The following is a 22,500-nucleotide window of genomic DNA, read 5'->3' as shown; positions in this document are numbered from 1 at the left end:
AAATTAGTTGGTACACCTTGGCGATTGACTGCTTTTGCATTGAGAAAATAGCTGCAATGGACTAGAAATGTAACCAGTGAAGAAAACTGTTAGTGTGTGAATCTACCCGTACTCCGTGATAGAGATTCAACAACATAAATATCAATGAAGTATTGTTATTCGATGTTGTTGGTGTGTTTGCTAGTGTGATTACCCTCTGCTGGTGCCTCAGGTTCAGGTGCTGCAGGTGCAGCAGGTTCCTCAGCAGCAGGAGCAGCTTAAGTTACATGTTAGGTAAAGGTTAAATATACAGTATGTTAGACAAATGTTAGCAGAAACATAACTTTATGGCGTTAATGACTCCAGGCGTCATACTCTAAAGTTAGTACCAGTAAACTGCTCCTGACTCATAAATAAACGATAATGCGCTATGATCAGACATTTGAGCGTCATTTCGAAGGGTCGTTTTCTATGTTAATTTATGTGAAATGACTGTTAGTACTGATTACCCTCTGCAGGTGGCGCAGGCTCTGCGGGCGGAGCAGGCTCCTCCGAGGCAGGAGTGGCTGCATTTAAATAAATGTTTAGTAAATCATTCTCCTGGGAGTACTGATGACATGCTGTACATCTCAGTGAATAATAAAATGTTACCTCCATACAGTCTTAAAAAAAGCGGCAGTTAAGTTTTGCAGGATGTGTGTTTACTTTTTCAGTCTAGTTCGTCTTAATAATGGGGATTTTGTAAGACATTAAATATGTTAAACTTTGAATTTTAAAATATTTAACGATTTCACATTATTCAACACATGCCAGCCTTCTGTCCTTTAGAAGTGTACGGTATGTGAGTAACATTCTCAGGCAAGCTCTGCGTGTTTATAATGGTTTATAGCATCTTTGTACTATTAACCACTCTAAACCTACCTTCAGCGGCTGGCTCAACCTCTGGTTCAGCAGGAGCTGCGGGTGCGTCGGGAGCGGGCTCGGCTGGTAAATGTTAATTTTACAGGAGCGGTTAGTTAACGTGAGTGAAACTTAAACTTAATCCGTGTTCACGCACATGATCACGGAATGGAAGATATTAGTTGAGCAAGGAAGTTATTGTTAGTGCTTTTGCGGCGTAGCAAAGCGTAACCCCCTCCCCCCCCCCCCCCCCCCCCCCCCGAAAAAATTAAAATTTATTAGCTAGTACATTTATGTTGGAGTTCATTTCAATGAGAGATGAAGATTAGACATAACCATCACAATCATGACAACATGATGTATAATGATTATTTTATCTGTAGTATGCTCATAAGGCAGATGCAGTCCGTGTAGTCCAGGCTTTGCCATCAGCAGTGGCTTCCTGAAGATCAGGTCCCTCGGGGTCAGGTGCAGCAGCGGGCGTTCATTGCGCAATGTTGCAAGGTTAGAGGTTAATTGTTCACGTTTTTGCATTCCAGATACCAGAAGAGTGTGTTTTCTGGTTAACCACTAAAATGGAAAGTAGAATAAAAGCCGTATTTCATGCATCCAGCGTGGTGAGGTGGGGGTTACCTTCTGGAGCAGCTTCCTCAGCAGGGGCGGCTGGAGCTGCTTCCTCGGCTGCAGGGGCTACTTCGGCGGGCGCTGCTTCAGCAGGGGCCGCTTCAGCTGCTTCTGGGGCAGGAGCAGCCTCGGGGGCAGCCTCAGGGGCAGGTTCAGGTGCAGCTTCAGGTGCTGGTTCAGCTGGTTTCTCCTCCGCCTTTGAGGCAGCCATTTTTGCAGATTTCTTGATAGGTGCAGGTTTGGCTGGCATGATACGTCTGAACCCTATCAAGCAGGACAGCCAGTCTTGGAATAACGGAACTAATGGGAGGTTGCAATTTATACAAGCCTCAAGTCTGGACAACAGGCTCCTCCCCCGATCACTTTAAATAGCTTTACACACAAATTCACAGCTCTACCCAACGCTCAATTTAGGGCACTGCGTTAACTCCACATTTGAAGATGCTCTGTTCCACAACATCAGTATATAAGGACGCGTTAAATTAAAATAAATAAACGTGTTATCTCACTCAAATTGAAGCTTAGGTACTGATTAACTGCATTTTTAATTAACCTCTCCTTTAAAAAATGTATATACTTTTATAATGACTCAAAGTTGTGTTATTCCAATTTTAAAAGATCACTTTGTCAAATTATCTAAAATTAAGGATTTATCAGTTTAAAAAGATTTGTCGCCCTCTTCTGTATACATGGTGTAAACAATGCTGGTGAAATATTGACTGTCATATCCGTCGGCTATTTAAATGAACTGTCATAAAACTACCTTAATCAAGACAGAGGGACGCGCTAATCTCTTCAAACGCATAATTCAGTATAACCAGCGGACTGGCATTTTATTCACGTGAGCGAACAATTCTGTGTGTCCTGTGTGCATCCCATGAGATGTTTATTAGAGACGTGTGTAAACCTCTTTTTAAAGTAAAGTATTCAAAGCCACACACCTGTATGTAGCAAGGCACTGTATTGAGATACAATGTTTGTGTTTCCCAACAACTGTGAGACATAAATGAAAAAGTGTTTGACTTCGGCTGGATGTATAGAGTTAATATCTTGGACAGACAGAAACAACTGCTCACTGATCATCACCTTATCTCTGCTCTGACAAACACAACATTCTACACCAGCTGGGACCTGTCTGCTCTGAAACTTTACCCATCAGCAGTGGGGGTGCCTTATGGTTAAAGCCTGCCTTACCAGTCTAGACGCTGTTTTAGAGGATTCATTGATATCTCAGTAGGTTTATCAGCAGAGGCATCAGGCAAATAAAGCAAAGGACATGGTTTCAATAACCCTGACAATGATTTGGAGCAGTTAACCTGGTTGGGAGACCGCTGTATTATGCAGTCTGTGATATATTCATATATATATATATTTTCATTTATATATAAAAAAGAGATAAAAAAAATACAAAAAAGTGTAAATTTGTGTAACTTTCCCCTTTGTTTTTCTATTTTAATATGGTATGAAAGTGCCAGAAAGACTGAAACCATTCATATTAAGCAATGCATCACTAAAAAGTCTAATGTAAATAAACAACTTTTGTTCTTCTGATACTTATGGCACAAATGTGACTCAGTCCTCAGAGAAAATAAAAGACAAAACAAAGATCAGTAAGAGTAGGGATGGCATGACTTTATTGAAAAAAAAAAAAAATCAGATATTAGATGGATGGTTTTATGTCATGTTTGACACATGCCTGTATGCAGAGTGCTTCTCAGTCCTTTATCAGTTCATTAAAAAAAAAAAGAATTCATTCAGACTCAATGACACTCTTTTTGCCCCAGTCTCTGTTTTCTCAGTGACTGCTCTTGCAGACACATTAACTATATACATTGTTTACAATTGCAATGCTCTGTACAAAATAGAAAGATTTATAAAGGACCAGTTTAGAAAAGAAAGATCCATTTCTTAAAAATAAGAAAAGGAAAGGGAAAAAAAACAGGGGGAATAATTTAGTTTTGTGAAATCCAACAGAAGGATAGAGAGGTTCTAATTTTTGATCCCCTACAGTCTCTCTTTGTAGACATCCTGGTTCTGATTTCGTGGTCCCAGCACTGGACTCCAGCACTCCCACCGCCTCACTGAAACCATTCACTAGCCTATTATAGCTTCATCATTAAACATCAAAAACTAATAAAGTTGCAGTTAAAACAGCATGAGTGTGTTTTTATGCCTCTTCTTTCAAATAAAATCCGATTAATATCAGCTAAAGAATTATTACAAAGTTACAGAACCAACCAACTGCACTCTTCACATTTCTGGACCAAAATGATTTCTAGTATTCTGGTTTAAAACCATTTCAAAGTGAGCCAACCTAAAAGTAATCCTTTTACTTCGATGGTCAAAGAGACACAAGTGTTTCTGACACTCAAAACCAGGACGCACTCACCCACAGCTCATTACAGGTGTTTCTGGACAACAAACCTCTATGTATTATAGAACATGCATATCGTAGTTCCTTGCCTGCTGAGTACTGGTCTTTGGGTCTTAAGCACAGTCCCAGTTCTGTGCTGACTGGCGTGAGGCAGTGGTGGCACAACTGCTTTATTAAGGCTCAAAGGTTCAACCTCATTTTGTCCTCTGTCTGTGCTGTACTGTTAAACTGTGTTTCCAGCCAATGAACTGCTTTACATTTTCTTCCCACCATTTCAGAGCATTACTGCCAAAAGCTGCTCCAGTTTGCCCAGCGGTCACTATTTACCAAAGAGTGGACCGTGTAAACTCTGAGTGACCAACCATCCTAAGGGATGAGAAACATGAACCGGGGGACTGAAAAGGAGTATGTGTTTTCTCTCTCTCTGTTCCACTTTAGAAATGAACCCATCATCTCTTTCTCAAAGCACAGTACCTTAGATATTACAATATCTGACTAAATGGCTTGTGTTAGGCACGTTGTCAATATCAGAAAATGAACACGTTTCAAGACTTACTCCTAAACTCAAACCGCACATACAAACACACACACACACACCCCAGCGAACAAGGGGGGTTTGAGGTACATGACGTGTGTCCATCAAAATCAGACACTACTGACAAACATTCAAATGTTGAGATTGCAAAGGTCAACATTGCAGCCGTTCGTCTTCCCTTCAAACTGAACAGACCACCAGAAAACAAAGGAGGATGGCTCCTCCAGTCTATAAAAATTATTTCTTAAAAAAACTCTGAAAGTGAAAAACATTACAGAAAAAGTAGGTTCAGTTTATGGCAGTTAGCAGAGACTACGAACGTGCCAGTGGTGACGTGAATTTTTTCTTTACAACAGTTTTAATAATTTCAGGTGTTAAATTGTTTCTCTCCTAAGTCTCTGAAGAAGCAAATCAAATGATTGATGAGAAAGCTTCAGAAAAATAAAAAAAAAGCTACAAAAGCATGTTTGAAAAATTGTTTCCTCAGGACACTATGTGTCTGACAGCTACTTGGAACAGTGCAAGGCCAGCAAGCATTGTCCAGGATTTGAGTGTGCTGGCAAATTTAATACTGAGGCAATAGCCTTTCTGCTATGTACTGATCACTGCTATCAGTTATCTGCAGTCCATCCTGGTCATCTTAAATTCAGAGTAATTAAATTATGTTAAGGAAACACGCTTATTTGGAAAAAACTAAAGACAATATCGATGGCAAAATTTATAGCTTACGTGAATCCTCAAATGGAAGACTGCACAATTTGAAAAAAAAACCCAAAACATTTCTTTGCAAAATTTTTCTTTTTGCCAGCACACTTAATAGCTCAGGGTCAGGTGATTCTTCTGAACACTTGTTTAATCTTTTTTTTTTTTTGCTTTGTTTTAAGTTTAAAGCTTTCATGCAGATACACATACAGTCATTAAGAGACTCATTCTTGTCCAAAAAAACTGCCCTTCTAAAATGTGAAAATGCCTCTCATGGTTAAACATTAATATAAGATCATTGGGGTTCATTCCAAGGATGATAAGGGAGATGGGTTGTGCACAATCTGACACAGGACATGAGTGCAAAAATGTCAAGTTTACAGGAGGCATGTGTTGAATGCCCTCTTAGATCTCAGTAATTTCTACAGCCCCCGTCTTCAAAACGCAACTGAAAAATTCAGTCATTTTAAAGGAGGGGTAAAAAATGTGGCACTTTGAAATGCTCTCCAAAAAATAACAATGACAACAAGCACTTTCTTCTGTGACCAAAAATCGCATTTCTAACAAAAGCCTTCCATCCAATTCAAAGCTCTAAAACAAAGTGCTTTTTGCCTAAAAATGAAAAGGTACAGTTTGTCATGTATCAGCAAATAACAGATGATAGTCCCTCTGTATCAGCAGTAAGGCTTAGAGTTTGAGAAATGAAATGGATCAGAAGGACTGGCTATGGCTGAACAGTATGTTTACTGCTACAGTGGACCAGAAATAGACTGGATTTTCTCTATCACTATGAAAGTGACTATTTAATACAGGTGTGTTGGTTTATCCATTAAGGCGGTTTCCTAAGCACCATTTATCACATTACGTTTACATTGCATACATCTTTAGGAGTTGCTCTTTACAGCTTGGTAACTTTACCATTATAGTTTAACACTGAGGTGGAAATGTCCAGTAACTTTACATAGATATAGGTGTAATCTGTATGGGTCATTTAACTGAACGGACATGACGAGTATATTTACTTCCTCGAAATATGATTAATATTTCTGCTGCAAGTTTTACAATGATTTTTTAGGTCAAAGTGACCAGTGGTTTAGGTCAAAGTGACGAGTCATAAGCCTGTGATTTAAAGTGAAGTTTGGATGGTCCAGCAGTCATATTCCTGTTTTTTTTTTTTGTGAGAGGTACACTGGGTAGTCAGAACACTGAAGTATTCTCTAAATGGAAGAAAGGTCCTTTTTGAGGTCAGTCAGTTTTAATATCCTCAAATGTAATAGCTGCATGCACTTGCAGATTAAATAGGTGACGAAAAGGGTTGTTAAAATAACAGTGCAAAAAAGTTTTTGGGGTCTTCCTCTAAATTTGATCAGCTTTCACAGGGTGTACACATGGTGTTTTAGTTGTGATCCAGACGTGAAATGTTTTCGTTCCTTTTCTTGAATCAACATGGCCTTTCTGAGAATAAGAGAGAGCTGAATGCCAGCAGTGGGAAGAGGGAGGGAGAGTTCTACTCATATGAAGAGCATTTAAACTTGATCACTCAGTTTATTTTCTGCAACATCCCTGGCGGCTGTGGTGTGAATGTAACAGCTGCGGTGCTAATGCATTTGTGGTTGCTGTGACGGAACGAACTGGAAAGCCGCCATTTTCAATTTTTTGCCGGTTTCAAATTCTACAATAAGGCTCTTCGTCAGCAGCCAATCACTGTCCTTGTGATGTCTGTGACATCTGCTGAGAACACTTAGTTTAAGTTTCGGTGTTGCCGTGGCGCATTTAGGTTAGCACAGGACCTGTGCCAGGCTTCAGCAGAACTGCATACTCGTTACATAGACCCTCAGTGTATGCGACATGTTCCAGATGCCACATAAAGAATGATTTGGCTCTTAGTCTCTGAAGAAGTGGAGTGGGAGGGGGGGGGGGTTGAACAGCACTAGTCATGTAGAGGGTGTTTAGTCTCTAGAGTTCATAGTGTGGCTTGGAAACTGGGGTCTCCTGTGATGTCCCGGTCAGGAGACTCAATGTAGTTAGCAGATTCCTGCAACTTCAGCAACATCGCCATCTGAGACAGAGAGAGAGTTCACATTACTGGCTTACTGTCATGTGATATGGCATAATTAAGCATGTGACATGGTTAATTATAATCATATCAAGTTAAATGCTCCAGTCTACTGAATGGGGCGACATCAATGACCCTCATTCACCAGTGCATGCGGGCTTGCTTGTACACAGAAAGGATATATCTATTAAGGATTTGTCTCCAGTAATAACTGAACTATGAATGTGTTGTAATGATGGACTCATTAAGCTTCATATGGTCTATGGGCAAGTGCGAGGCCACATAAACTTACCAGTGGGTCTGTATCCATGGAACTAGGCATTGGGGTATCCTTGGCAGGTCTGGTTTCACTAAGAGCAGGTACAGAAGTGGGATCTGTACTGGGAGCAGGGAGATGGAAAAGTTTTGCCTGGTCCTGCTGAGCTGAAGGCCAGGGTAGTGTGTCCCTCACCCACTCCACTGGATCCTCCCAGACTGACTTCTGCCCATGCACCTGAAATGTTACAGATTCACACTTTAACACAGAGACATCAGCTCCGTATAACTATGCCAACAGGTCATGTACTGTAGAAACACAGCACAGTAGGACAGCAACTGTTTAGAGACTTCCATCTTGTTTTTCCTTTTTCCCACAAGTTTGAGATTTATTGCTGTAGTCACGTTTTAGTTACGATGATGTGAAAGATCATAGATGGACAGAGTCACTAATAATCAAATTTATGAAAAAACAGCTCAGACACCTTTAATCCATCTTTGGCTCCTTCCTGCAGGTATGGAATGATAGACTGATTCCACAGGTCAATAAACCACGGCCGGAACTCAGCAATGGTCACGGGACACGACAGGAAGAAACATGGACCTGTACACAAAAATACGAGGGGAGATGTTCTTTCTCATTTGCTCTGAAAATTAGACAGGTTTACATTTCTTTCATCTGTCAACACGGTTTTCAAGTTCATGTGAAAGTGTATGACTTAAGCTTTGACTTTCCATATAGGACTTTGTTATTCCTTTTCTTCATACAGATTTAAAAATAATCAGACGTATGAGAGAAAAATCCTATTGCTGCAAGAAATAAGACACACACACACACAGATAGATACAGAGAGAGAGAGACAGCAAAATCAATCCAAGAGATGAACTCTCTCTCTCTCTCTCTCTCTAGTAGCCCTTTATTCATACCTATGAGGAAGTCTGAGGTGCTGTGTTTCTCCAGGAACGTGTGCAGATGGTACCAGAGCTTTGGCACCCAGTCCAGCACCTTGAGGAGCTCCACATTACCCAGTGCTCCTTCGTTTTCTGATTCAATCAGCTTCCTCCGCAAGTAACGCACCAAAAAGCCATTGGCTGGCTCCACATTGTTGGAGAAAGTGACCATCCTGCAGAAACACACAGTGAGTTTTAATCACCAATTCAGTTCATATCACAAACCTACACACATACAAACATAAACAAGCATATAAATACACACACATACACACACGACTAATTCATTCTAAAGTATCAGCCAATCAATAGCAATGTCATTTATCTTCAGCACAACAAGAGAAAACAGACAAGAAAACTTGTTTAGCATGTGACACTAGCTCTTGGGATTGACAGGTTGTTAATTCCGTTGTTACGCAAATCGACTTCAGTGTTGAGATTGTGTTATGTCTGAGCTCACCTGAAGCTAAGATGCAGCCCATGATTGGGCGTCATTTTCACTGGCTGATTGGTTGTTCCAATGATGTACGGGCTGCCAAAAGGTACAAGTTACAAATGAAGTATTGACTTCTGCTCGAGAAAAAAAACATAGTTGTTCTGTATAATAACTGTGGAAGCATAAAGGGCTTTCATTCTCTCACCATTTGTGGTATTTGCAGGTAAGGGCAGTGTTGACTAGCTCAGTAATGGATGCTGCATCACTGAGGTCGTCCAAAATTATGATCAACGGGACATCATCGGTCTCAGTCTCTCTGTCAATCTGATTGGCCAGATTTGACAGGTACAGCTGGAGCTCCTGATAGGTAGAAAAATCATCATGAAATCAGCATGGAAATACCTTGAGTTTATGTTGCAGTATTCTTAAATGTATTTTAAATATATTTATCAGCTGCTCTGAAAAAGGACTGTATGACATTTATTTTGGGGTACCAAAGTTTTCGTGTCTCAAACAAAACATTAAGGAGAGTATGTCAAACTTTTCTCGCATGGTTTAAACCCACATTGGTGGTGTTAAGCATGTGTAAAGGCCTATATTCTGATGCTTTGATCCGAGGGTTCTGGTCCTTATATTCTGATGCTTTGATCTGAGGGTTCTGGCCTTTAGCTCTGACCTGGCAGGTCTGCTGGTGCATATTGAAGGTAGAGATGAGGTGGTCAGCGGCAGGCCGCCCACTACGCTCCAGTAGGTATTCGGCCAGTCGGGCCGTGAGGTAGGTCTTCCCTGTCCCGCTGGGTCCAGACAGAACCAGGCGCCGGTGCTTCAGCAGCAGACTGATGTAGTGCTGAATCATCGGCTTAGGAATAAGAGTCTCAAAGACAAAATTATCCACGCATTTCTCCTTAAAGCCTGCAGCGAAAGACGGTGAAAGAGAGAGAGAGAGAGAGAGAGAGAGAGAAAGAGAGAGACAAGGTCATTGAGACAACGGAGAGTGAGAGCTAAATGACAGAAAATTGACAAAAAGGGAGAAAAGAGTGAAAGAACTGTGACAGAGAGAGGAGATGGAAATACCTTTTAGGCTGACAGTTACGCAGCCTCTGTCTGGGGGTAGGCAGTGGTGTGGTGGGCTCTCTGGTGCCTCTCCCCCTAAGATTCTTCTGCTCTGATTGACGGTGTAGCTCTGTAGAGAGTCTACAGACAGACCCATACTGCCACTGGGGTCCACCATGTTTATGTAGTCCTGATCACACACACACACACACACACATCAAAAACACACACTGAATAAGACATCCTTCACTCACAAATCTCATACACATTCAAAATAACTTTATTAAATACAACTGGGAAACACGGTTAAAATCATAAAATGGCTGAAGCGCTAATGCTGAGTAAACTCACCCTGAATGCTGTGGTTATGAGTGCATCCAGTGAAGTCCAGTCTGTTTTGGGATTGATCTTGACTGAGCCAATGTAGAAGTCTTGCTGTTTCACAGGCTGGAGAGGAGTACAACAAAGGAGATCAGCCAATCAATCAAAAGCATTCGGTAATGCAGACCTAAACAAGTGATAATGTCATTTTCAATCACAAAAAATCATCAACAAAGTCTCTGTGTCAGTCTGCTACCACTGCAGCCACCAGTAAAACTGGCTTAAGGTTGGATCAGTGATGGAAAAGCCAGCAGGGGTCTGCATAAAGGTGAATTCTGTTGTTACTCCAATCTGTACAATCTGTTTGCCTTTACCTCTCTGTTCATCTTCTGGTCAGCTATCCGGACAACCACACGGACACACGCGTCATCCCTCTGAGAGCAAACACCCAGGGTATCCAGAGAAGAGACTTCTGCAGAGAGAGAGAGAGAAAGAGAAAGAGAGAGAGAGAGAGAGACACTCATTTAGCAAAAAAAAAAAGGAAAATGAAGAATTATTACTGGCCTGAGTGGCGGCGTAATCTGACAGCCAGATGAGAATCCAGCCAGATGTTAATGCGAGAGAGACAGTCAGCTGCAGCAGTGGTTTTGTAAAGCTCTCACTGTGTACGAGAATATATGTGTATATGTGTATATGTGTACACTATATGTATGTGTGGTTTTGTATCTCCGTGTGTAAACGCCTGTGTACCTGTATCAGTGAGGGACTGTGTAAGTGTGAGCACATTGCTTTCGTAAGCTTACCTGTGTCAGAGCGCTCATTGAGACACAGGCTGAAGGACTTGGTTAGCATGCTGCTGCCTGTGTTCTGCTGGCCAGAGCCTAACAGTGAGGCCAGGCCAGACGGCTGGGAGGTAGAGCTGGAAGGACCATTTAAGAGCATGGATGATGGTGAACTCCCTGTTTTTAGTTTGTCATTTTCAGCTTTCAGGCTCTCCACTGTCATCTGCACAACACAGAGTCAGAGCTTATTCACAAAAGGACAGTCAAGGAAGGGTTTGTTTCTGTGTATACATGTGTCTGTGTACGTGTGTGTGTGTGTGTGTGTGTGTGTGTATGTGAAACTTGCCTGCATGTTGTTCATGGCATCTCTGAGTTGTTCCAGTTGATGGGCGGAGTTTAAGGCCTCTAATCGAATATCCGTCAGTTTCATCTCTTTCTCCCACAGCTCTGAACGCAGCTCTGACACCAAGTGCTCATCACCCCCGCCCTCCTCATTCCCCTCATAGATACTGAACACACACACAAACACACAACATTAATGTTTCTAAGACTGAATCTGAGGTAACTTAAGAGAAATTTTAGTAAAAACCATTTCAAAACCTTCTCAAAACTGTTCTGAATAATTAGACCATGTCTGTCACTCACACTGAAGATTCTGTTAATTGGCCACACTGGAGGGAAAGGGGTGGGTTCTCTCCTCCTTCGTGGGCAAGTTTAGGTGAGTTGGGGGCAGAGGAATCCGGTGTAGCAATCTCCTCAATGTCTGAGTACAGAGTGCCTGTCTTAGAGCCCTTCTTCATACTGAACGCCTTGCCAAAAGAGCTTCTCAGCTAAAGAGAGAGAGAGAGAGAGACAGAGAGAGAGAGAGAATAAACATGGGGAGAGGACCTATTTGTTATTGATAACAGAACAGAACATTGATAACAGAAATCATTTCAAACGGTCAAAAAGGTTACTATATTAGTTGTTACTATGCGATAGATCTCACATCAGATACTTGTTACTGAACTGAATGATGTTATTCACACGAAAATTTTTAAATAGCCATTCCAGTGACAACTAAGATTTTTCTGCTGAATATTTGTACTTCCCAATATTATCATTGTTCCTCAAAATTTATACCAAACTGGAAACACCCTTTTGCGGCAGTCAGATGTGTTTGTCTGAGGTTGTTCCAGGGGCTGGCTTCTCTTGTGAAAATAACAATTTTTTCTGATCTGACGTTGACCCAGAACACAGAACTTCTATTTCCTTCCCACTTTCGTTCATTTCTCTAAAATGGACATATAAAATTAATGAAACCTCTGCATCCCACACCCTGGTCTCCTAACTCGATTTGGAGCAGTTTGGATAAATTCATATTTATCTTCTTCAAAAGGAAAAGAGATGTAAATGTTAGGCTTGTAAATGCAGAGCACTCTCGGAGGCACATCAGGTAGACCTCACTGACGGAGGCATTCTCCTGGAGAGGAGCAGCCCTGCAGTCTGCACACATAACCATTTTCAAATGTGCCCTGGCTCCAGCTGTCACTCTAAAAGATATTTCTCTCCACCATTTATAGATCAGATGTTCAAATAAATCTTGCAGTGGAACAAAATGCTACATGGGTAAGTATCAGTCCTGGGCATAAAGAGAAACTTCACAAGGCCCAGAATAGTTAAAAAGTCATGAACTGGTTAGTATTCAGGTAGCCCAGAGTTGTCAGCTTAACAATGGGACAACATTTAGTAAGAAACATCACTCATAAATTTATATTATCATAACAGAAATACGAGCAATGTTATCCAGAGTATCTGAAAAAAAAACCACAGTGAGGGGTCTCGTCCATTTCAAACCAAAATCACTGTAAATGAAAGCTTAGTATGACTGTTGGGACAACACACAGCATCACAGAATGTAGTGAATAAATGAATATTATTAAAACTGCTTTGATACGACCAGTGAGTGAAACATTAGTGCACTTCAACTCACCTCAAAAACCTTACATTATTACACAAGAGGGAGAACAAAGAGGAAAAATCAAGTCAGTTTCTTTCTTTCTTTCCTTCTTTCTTCCTTTCTTTTATTAATGTGATTAACAGCAATATCCAAAATCAGTGTTAGAAAAAGACACCTTCAGTCCCTACAGGTGATCTTACTGGGGAGAGTTTCTCTCGTGTCTACTAAGAGTCTGTTGATGTGGAGACTCCATTTGATTCACTGAATCTATTAGAGCTGTGCCAATGAGTTCAGGTCATCTGAACTCTGAACCTTTAATAAGGTTGAGTCACAAACAGCATTTACATCAAGTTTTACTCACAAAGAGATCAGGCAACTCACGAGAACACTGAGAAATAGCAGCCTGACACAAGATACTTTAACCACACGAGTGTTAATGGCTGTAAAATATGTCAGAAACCAGCAATCCTTCACTGTGTACAAACAGTAACCACAGATACTAATATCCAGAAACAGAACTTTGATAAGCCTCTATCATTTTTTGCCTGCAAATTATCAGTGCTGTCAGGGTTGTTTAATCTGAATTCCAGTTAAACAATAATCCATTTAAATAATATAAATAATCCAAGCATGTTTTCTTAATGTTTCAGTTTGCCTTATTAATCTGTATCTCATCCTTTTATACACTACGCAGCAACTATAATATACGTGAATGTGTGTTTTTACTGTTTTTACATGGCTGTTTGGAAAAGAACACAAAATTTCAAGACTTCATGAGCTGATCATAATTCATCAGGACATTGTTATATTCACAGGTCACAGTGTGGTTTATGGGTCATTATACACATCTGTAGTGAGCACTAAAAGAGGTTATTTGAGGGTTTAAGGAGCTTTATGTACAGTCAGAATGGGTCTTATGACCGAGTTTTGATTTGACTGTTGTGGCCCTTTGATACTGTAAATATTGGGCTGATATTAGGCTCTAAATAAACTTGAACTTGAACCTGAGTTATAAATGGCCATAATGAAAATTATGAGAGATTATATATAGTCATAATGAGAATTATGAGTGATTATATGTAGTCATAATGAGAATTATGAGGGATTATATATAGTCATAATGAGAATTATGAGTGATTATATATATATAGTCATAATGAGAATTATGAGGGATTATATGTAGTCATAATGAGAATTATGAGGGATTGTATGTAGTCATAATGAGAATTATGAGGGATTATATATAGTCATAATGAGAATTATGAGTGATTATATATAGTCATAATGAGAATTATGAGGGATTATATATATAGTCATAATGAGAATTATGAGGGATTATATATATAGACATAATGAAAATGATGTGGGATTATATATATGGTCATAATGAGAATTATGAGGGATTATAGATGGTTGTATTGAAGGTTATGATGATGTGTTGTAGCAGCTCCTCTTGTTTCTTACCCAGCTCTTTTTCTTCTTTTTCTTGGCATCCTGTTCTTTTAGGCTGCCCACACTGGAATGACTGGTGATACTGTTCAGACTAGAGATACTTTCAGTGGAGTTTTGCCTCTTTAATGTTAACTCTGAGTCAGACAGTGAGAGAGAGAGAGAGGGGGGGGGAGAGAGAGAGAGGGAGAGAGAATAGAATTTACCATTAAAGACAATGTTATTATCAAGTCTCATATAGCACTGAATGCTGTGAACCCTATTTGGGTTTGATTTTTAAAGAAAGTCCCTCCTCCTCACCTTTGGGGGCAGTATCAGGGTTATTTAGCGCTCCATGTATGACAGCCTGTGCTTCCATGTTTTTGGTTTTTAGACTTTCAATAGTATGTCTTAGGTCTTGCAGCTCCGAATCCTAAACAGATGAATACAGAGAGAGAGAGTGAGATAGAGAAAGAAAGACAGAGGGAGAGAGAGGGACAGAGAGCAAGGAATGACTTTTATAATGACTTTATTATTCACCAGTTTTCGCGGTGGTCGCTGCTACATTAATTTTTCTTTACTGCAGCACACTTTAAAAATGTGTGTAGCCTATTTACAAAGAATGAATAGGCAGAGCCTGTATTCACAAAATTTCACGGTAAAAAAAACCCTTTTTTTTTTTACCTGTATGCATTAGTGTCAAAACCTAGAAACACTGAAGTCTATTTTTAACCTGTACATTACAGTGGAGTCAGCTCATATCATTACTCCTCATAAAATATATTTTTATGAACAATTTTACATGCGCAGCTATGTAAGCTCATAACCTTAACCTTATGTAGTTTGATTGTCTGCTTGTGCTGACTTGTTTAACTGCCCCAATATCTGTATTTATATGAGTGTAGTAGAGTCTGGACAACTTTGGCATTAAAACCTGGTCACATACGGTCACGACTAGTCACATGACCTAAGGGAGGGGGCTTAGGGCTGTCTGCCCCAAATTTGCCCTTACCCCCTCAGTATCTGCTGTATGCCAGATGAGGATGTACCTCTGTTCGTGTGTGTGTGTGTGTGTTACCTTCTGCTCTGCACTGACAGACAATGACTGAAGGCGTGTAGTCATAAGTGCTAGACTCTGTTCAAATGCAGCAACCAGGTTAGCCTGGGGAGAGAGAGAGAGAGAGAGAGAGAGAGAGAGAGAGAGAGAGAGAGAGAGAGAGAGAGAGAGAGAGAGAGAGAGAGAAGCACACTTATTTAAGGATAGCCAGAACCAAAGAGATTTTAAAAAGAATGTTCATCATAAACTATTAGCACACAGAACGCTACACACGTACATAGGCAATCAGACACAAACACACTCATTTGTGTGTTCTCTCTGTGACAGAGACACAGCTGGCATAGTGAGTGTGGCCTCACTCACAGGGCTACATAAGGGATTTACACTGACAATCATTTTGTTTTGGCTGTCATGGAAACAGGCAAAGACAACATGGGATTATCATAATCCCATTACACTCTTTACTATTGTAGAATTATACTTCATCTGGAATAAATCAGTTTCAAACAATATTAGTACCCACCAGATGACCCAAATCACCAGGGATTTTTTAGATTATATTATTATTTATTCAGTCTGGACAAACAAGGTTTGGATCTGATGCTAGATTTACTAAAGCAGGTTTTAGAGAACATGAATCCAGTCACATGTGCAGTGATTAGAAAAGACGCCTAGTTTAGAAACACATAATCCTGTACCTAAAATTTGCTATGTGTCACTATCAGATGATAAAAATCAGTATCTCTTATGAACAATATTATAGTTTTTAATATTTTCAACAGTTTTGCGTGCATAAATCACCAGTGATGAAAAAAAACCTTCTGGGTAAGTGCGTGATTGGATGTGGGAATAAATATTGTATGGGTGTTGCATGAACGTGTTACGTACATTAGCGGAGAGCTGACAGGTCAGATTGGCCACCTTTTCCTGAGACGACTCCAGTTCTCTTCTCAGCTTACGGATTTGCTGTGAACAAAAGTGAACAAAATGATCAGAGAACACCTAACATACATGGAACAACCAGAAGACTTGACTGAAACAGTCCATATATTCAGAGACTCATCTCTTGTATGATCAAATCCACTTGCTCCAGTGTGACACACTTTACATTTACACTGACTGATCTAACTGACACTGTTTTCCAAAGCAACCTAATGCTATACTATCTGTCAAACGACTTTCACCTCTGGAACAGCCTTGAGGTTAAGAGCCTTTTGCTAAAGAACACATTAACAGAGAACCATCATGTACCCAAAGCAAACCTGCAACCCTTTCTGCGGTTTTCTTAAGCACCACAGCTCCACTCCTTAATTTGATGTTACTGTCTGATTTGCTGGACTGTCTGAACCAAGTCTTTTCCTTAACTCGAGCATAAAACTCGGACTCTCAAAACATTAAAATGACAAACAAACCCACAGAAAAACAAACACGTTATTCTGGAGTATAGTAAGACAGACATACACAGCCTAAGACACAGCCTAAGACACAGCCTAAGACACACGGAGAAGTTTAGCGCAGACAGCGTGGAAAATGAATAAATAAACCGCAAGACAGATAAAGACATTATGAGGACATGGATGTTTAATAGAAATGAGGTCAGTGATGTTTCTGACTGTGGGTTTTGGTTTCAGGCCGTTTGGCAGGCAGAAAGCTCAGAAATGTTACGAGGAAACAGCTCGCCCCCTGCTGGCAAAACGGAAGTTTGTGATGATGACTGTGATAGTATTACTACACATGGGGCTTAATAAATCTGGCAGAGCAGAATTATAACATGTAGTAAAGCTTTAATAACTGTGTGAACAACATATGTCAGCTTTATGACAACAAGACCAGTTTACTCTGTCTGTCATGTCGGGTTATGTAAATTTTATGCATGTTGCCATAACTGATAAAATGCTATGAGTGGTTATGAGATGAGAGGGAGAGAGAGAGAGAGAGAGAGAGAGCGAGAGATACTTACCTCCCCCTGTATCCTCTCTTCAGCCTTAGAGGGCATGAGGAAGACAGTGAAACAGAAAGAAAGTAAGGGTAAGCGTCTAAATGTGTATTAGGCCTACAAAGCTTGTGGCTAAAAGATTAATTTGAAAGGAAAAAAACCATGGCAATTAAATCCGCAAAAAAGCAACTTCTAAATTTTTCTATGTCATGGACATCAGACGCTCAGTGTGAGGGGAGAGAATGAAAGAGTGGAGCTCTGTTTATTCTTCACAGAGTTAGTTCACATGTATGTGTATGTGTATGCATGTGTGTGTGTATGTCTGTGTGTACTTTATTCTGAGTGGGAATGTATGCAATGATGTGAGAGCAAGATTTGTATCTGATCATGGAGTACAAAAGTTGCAAATATTTTTTTTTAGCTTTGGAAATATTGTAGTTCAGACAATTATGTCATTAAAGCACCTTACACTGAATGGAATTAAAATGAGTTCATTTGAATTAGCTATGAGGCAACCGCCTATCGCAGACGCCTAACAGGAATTACAGCCTCCTGAAAGATCAGGGAAATTAAGTTTAGTCTGAAGTCTAGTCTGACTAAAACCAGAAATGGGAACTCTCACTGCAGCCATCCTAGCAGGTCAGACTATAAATCTATTTAATGACCAAACCCTCTCTATGGCCAGAACTGCACCCACTGCACTTTCGCGACTGCTTATCCAATCACAAACAGCTTCAAAAGAACAAAATGTTAACAGAAGTGATCTGAGACAGAATTGTTCAGTGTTTCTGACTCACCGAGGAATAGTTGGAGGAAGCGTTGGACACTAGAGACAGCACAGAGCCATGAACTACAGAGAGAGAGAGAGAGAAAGAGAGAAAGAGAGAGAGAAAGAGAAAGAGTGAGAGAGAGAGAGAGAGGAGAGAGAGAGGGGGGGGCAGAGGAACAGAAAATAAGTTTAAATTAATTATTCCATCAATAACAAAGAGTGAGGATATGAAACAGAGAACTAAGAAAATCCAAAATAGTATTCAAAGTATTAAGCTGTGTCATAATGTGATTCAGGAGAAGAAATGAGACTAGCGTCGTCCTGTTTCTCACCATCGTCTCCTGGTTCTCTCTCTCTAAACGACCCAGATCGGATCATGCTTTTGGGGCGCTCTGCCAGGGATAGCGTGCTGCCCAGTGGAGAGCCGGCATACATATCAAAGCTGGCATCATGGGTAGGGATACTGTTAGAACGGGTCATTCTGGGCATGCCTGTGCCAGGGCTGGGCAAGCCAGCTAGGACAAGAGAGAGACACACACACACAGACACACACAGACACACACAGACACACACACACACAGAGCAGGAGATGGGATTAAAGGGGATTTTCGCTAGTTAAAATCCAGACTGATGTAGGGTTGTGCTATACCACCTCAGACTTGCCCCCTCATTACACATCACATTTCAGTGACTACACTGAACTTTCTGCATTATCAATCCTATTCAAATGCCTCAATAAAAAATACCAATTTCTCAAGCAATTCAAACTATTGCATCTGCATCTCTCCGGCATATATCAAACAAAAAATACATTTAAAATGAAGTTATTCCACACATATTTAAAAAAAAAAAAAAAAGATTATGGAGTGCCCTTATCCAGCTGTTTGTTGGAGTGCTGCCTCGCACACTCTCATAGGTGTGTGTGAGTTACTCACCGGTGTGTGTCAGTGAAAGTTTGCCTGTGGATGGTAACGTTGTTGGGCACGGCAAATCATGAGCACTGTCTTTCTCAATCAAACTAATGACAGCATGTGAGTGGCGTCTCTCTGTCCTTCCATCTTCACATGAAGACAAACTGTAATGGCTATGAGAAAACCACAGAACAAATTTAGAAAAACATCTTATTTTCACTGAAACATTATGACTAGACCAGAGAAATCTCATAATTCCAGTAAAAATAAGGACATTTTAATTAACCTCTACTATGGAAAGAAAGAAAATGCCTTAATGCCTTAATCCTGTCTTTGGGAATGTATTTCTGTCCCTTTGTGGAGTGTGGAACAGCAGGAAAAGGGAGGGACGGCTTTATGGAAATGAAGTCACACATATGCATAGAGATGAACATTTCAGACTCCCCACAGAGCTGGTAAAAGGCCAAAGCAATCACACAGTGCTGACTGAATCTCCTTATGATTAGAGACAGCAGTGTGCATTAAAGCACTAATTGTAGGAGGGTAGCAGCACTAAGGGATCTACAATTTGGATCTAATAGATCTTTATTCAGCTGTATAGCTATATAGTGTTTACAAGATATATGGTATTTCTCTCTTTGAAAGAGGAAAGAGAGACAGATAGATAGAGAGAGAAAGAGAGAGAGAGAGAAAGAGACAGAGAGAGAGAGAGACAGAGAGAGAGAGAGAGAGAGAGAGACAGAGAGAGAGAGAGACAGAGAGAGAGAGAGAGAGAGAGAGACAGAGAGAGAGAGAGAGAGAGAGAGAGAGAGAGAGACAGAGAGAGAGAGAGAGAGAGAGAGAGAGAGAGCGAGAGAGAGAGAGACAGAGAGAGAGAGAGAGAGAGACAGAGAGAGAGAGAGAGAGAGAGAGAGAGAGAGAGAAAGAGAGAGAGAGAGACAGAGAGAGAGAGAGAGAGAGAGAGAGAGAGAGAGAGACAGAGAGAGAGAGAGAGAGAGAGAGAGAGACAGAGAGAGAGAGAGAGAGAGAGAGAGAGAGAGAGAGAGAGAGAGAGAGAGAGAGAGAGAGAGAGAGAGCATCAAAGCAATGGCTCATAATTCCTCATATTTTATTTTCTCTTGCACCACTGGTTGCAGTGTGTGTGTGTGTGTGTATGTGTCTATTTTGTGCGTGTATTTGGTGTTTTGAGTTGGAAAGTCTGTGTTAAAAATACCCTTAATCTCTGCAGGACAGGGAGTAAATTTTAGAGGACAGCCTGACCGTTTCCGTGGAAACACCCTGTCAGAGTCTAGCACAAGCACGCAGACACACTCACACACACACGTACAGAATGCAGCAGTGGTTTTGGGTAGGAAGTGGGACACACCTGACTCTATTTACAGTAACCCAGACACTGGTTAAAATATCCTCAATACTCTCATCTCCGTCTCCCAATATTCTCTTTTCCAAACCTCAGTCCTCTTTTCTGACCACAAAAGTAAAGTCAGGTTGACTAACATCAGGAGGGCTCACAAAGAACAAAATGATAGAAAGGATGATAGAAATTCTACAAAATTAAGGTGATGGAACCTCAAAAATAAAAAAAACATACAGCATCGAACATATGGTGTGAAAAAAATGTGCTGGTTGTCTTTCCGTGTTAAGAAGAAAGCTTATGTGTACTGGCCTTGTGTGAGAAACATGAGAAAGAGCTCTTTACACATTCCACACTGGGCAGAAAGGGTTGTAAATAGGAAAATGAACAAAAAATGAACGAGGAAACCGGTTTAAAGAACTGGAGCAGGACCAATATTTCTAATATACCACCACATAGCATGTGTGTACTGGCATGTGTGTTCGTTAGCAAATCCATGACACCTAAGTAAATACATACTGGTCTAGATCTCCAGACTGTTGATTAGAGGACTGACCTGTCTGTCAAAGTGAGTGACGTTCTGTTAGTTCCAGTGATGTTCCAGCTGTTAGTAGCTGCTCTCTCTTCCTGTTTGATTTTGTGCTCTGTGTTTCCTCCTACTGGAGGGACGCTCATCTGCAAGGGGAGGGACTCCATGCTACGATGCAGGCCAGAGAGGCGGGGATAGAGGAGGGGCGACCCAGAGCCGCGCTCCACGGAAGAGCCTGTGAAACACTCTGACGAATTGACATTTAACACAGGGGCGGGACTTGGTGTGAGACAGGGGGCGGGACTCACACCCTGAACAGTCAGATCTTGGAGTTTGGAGTAAGGGAGCACTTTGGGAGGCAGCTGGTCCTCCACGTTGGCTAGTCCGCAGCCAGGGCTGGCCTTGTCCGTGTGGTCAGGTTTACACACAGACTTACTGCTGGGCGGCCTGAAAAGGACAGAATACAGATGAATGTGGAATAAATACATTCTCATGTAATCTAAGGTCTCTGAAACACCATCTAACATTTAATAGACCTGTACTGAGCGTTTCATTCTGTGTCACAGTTCTGCGAATTTTACCTGTGTGAGGTAGGTGACGTCAGCTCTGAGTATTTGCAGAGGTTGGACGGCTGTCTGAGTCCAAGTGACTTGGGCGGGTTTTCCACAGAGCTCTGTGAGGAAGAGCAGGGAGTGTTTCCTCCCCCCGTAGTCTCCGTATCTGACCCCACAGCCTTGGCTTTGGCCTTCTCTTTCTCTCGGTCCGTCTGGTTAACTGGACCGGGCCCTCCGGTACTGACCCTGCTCAAACTCTTCCCACTGCTGGGTTCTTTTAGTCTGGACTGGGTTGCTACAGGTTTGAGACTCAGAAGGCTGCTGTCGAGGTTACTGCTGACGGGTCGCGACCCTGGCCGACCCCCGGTCAGACTCATGGTGCTGGTCTTTGTGGGGCGTGGCAGGCTGCGATACTGGATGTTATTTCGAGCGTTTGAAGCGAGGAATCCCTGTTCACAGTTTGATACGTCCAAGCTGGTCTTCCGGCCTCCTGCCCCAGCAGGTTTCACGGGAATTCCTGAAGATTTGGGGGTTTTTCCAACAGTCGCTGAACCTCCGGAAACTTGCGTCCCGCCGGCTGTCATCAGCGTGGCTGTCCCGGCCGCCGGAGCGGGTTTCTTATAACCGAAGGAATTCCCAGAGGAAGGCCGTACCAAACCAGAGGGAGGTTTGCGATGTTCGCTGCGTTCTTTCCCTGCGTCTGAACAGGAACGCTGCAGACCTGAACCTTTCACTGCCAGCTTGGACTTATCAACCAACTTCTGTTCGCTCTTCGGAGCTGCGCAAAACACAGAGATGTAAAAATGTTACACATGTGAACACGGGAACAAATACACACAGATAATCTTACTCAAAACCAATAATTAAACAGGTGCTTTAACATAAACACCGGGAGCTGTAAGCAGTCATTACGCAGTGCGACAAAAGAGACAGATTCATTCTTGTCACAACTGTCTGTTTCCCTCTGAGAGGATGTGATAATGCATACACACAGGTGCACAGGCGCACGCGCACACACACACACACACACACACACACACACACACACACACACA

General features: G+C 41.4%; 2 protein-coding genes across 2 annotated transcripts in view; both read right to left on the bottom strand.

Annotated features, from left to right (window-relative positions):
* mybpha (myosin binding protein Ha) overlaps positions 1–1,753 on the bottom strand; it is a 13,913-nt gene extending 12,160 nt beyond the window's left edge. The window contains exons 1-2 of the mRNA XM_030769694.1: positions 1,574–1,753; positions 489–525 (exon numbers count right to left, since the gene is read on the bottom strand). Coding sequence (XP_030625554.1) covers positions 489–525; positions 1,574–1,753 — 217 coding nt within the window. The remainder of the gene's footprint in view (positions 1–488; positions 526–1,573) is intronic.
* Positions 1,754–6,816: 5,063 nt separating this feature from the next.
* Positions 6,817–22,500, bottom strand: part of nav1a (neuron navigator 1a) — a 30,939-nt gene continuing 15,255 nt past the window's right edge. The window contains exons 5-28 of the mRNA XM_030768180.1: positions 21,473–22,223; positions 20,919–21,338; positions 19,033–19,181; positions 18,430–18,612; positions 18,126–18,178; positions 17,353–17,376; positions 16,280–16,358; positions 15,414–15,505; positions 14,657–14,768; positions 14,372–14,493; positions 12,941–12,949; positions 11,614–11,798; positions 11,315–11,477; positions 10,937–11,191; positions 10,561–10,620; positions 10,217–10,312; positions 9,887–10,055; positions 9,489–9,724; positions 9,018–9,172; positions 8,837–8,908; positions 8,353–8,549; positions 7,911–8,029; positions 7,463–7,663; positions 6,817–7,173 (exon numbers count right to left, since the gene is read on the bottom strand). Coding sequence (XP_030624040.1) covers positions 7,078–7,173; positions 7,463–7,663; positions 7,911–8,029; positions 8,353–8,549; positions 8,837–8,908; positions 9,018–9,172; positions 9,489–9,724; positions 9,887–10,055; positions 10,217–10,312; positions 10,561–10,620; positions 10,937–11,191; positions 11,315–11,477; positions 11,614–11,798; positions 12,941–12,949; positions 14,372–14,493; positions 14,657–14,768; positions 15,414–15,505; positions 16,280–16,358; positions 17,353–17,376; positions 18,126–18,178; positions 18,430–18,612; positions 19,033–19,181; positions 20,919–21,338; positions 21,473–22,223 — 3,998 coding nt within the window. The 3' untranslated portion in view covers positions 6,817–7,077. The remainder of the gene's footprint in view (positions 7,174–7,462; positions 7,664–7,910; positions 8,030–8,352; positions 8,550–8,836; positions 8,909–9,017; positions 9,173–9,488; positions 9,725–9,886; positions 10,056–10,216; positions 10,313–10,560; positions 10,621–10,936; positions 11,192–11,314; positions 11,478–11,613; positions 11,799–12,940; positions 12,950–14,371; positions 14,494–14,656; positions 14,769–15,413; positions 15,506–16,279; positions 16,359–17,352; positions 17,377–18,125; positions 18,179–18,429; positions 18,613–19,032; positions 19,182–20,918; positions 21,339–21,472; positions 22,224–22,500) is intronic.

Source organism: Chanos chanos, chromosome 3, assembly GCF_902362185.1.
Source record: "Chanos chanos chromosome 3, fChaCha1.1, whole genome shotgun sequence".
NCBI lineage: Eukaryota > Metazoa > Chordata > Actinopteri > Gonorynchiformes > Chanidae > Chanos > Chanos chanos.
The sequence above is the reverse complement of the archived record's forward strand: the minus strand, read 5'-3'. Positions and strand labels throughout refer to the sequence as shown.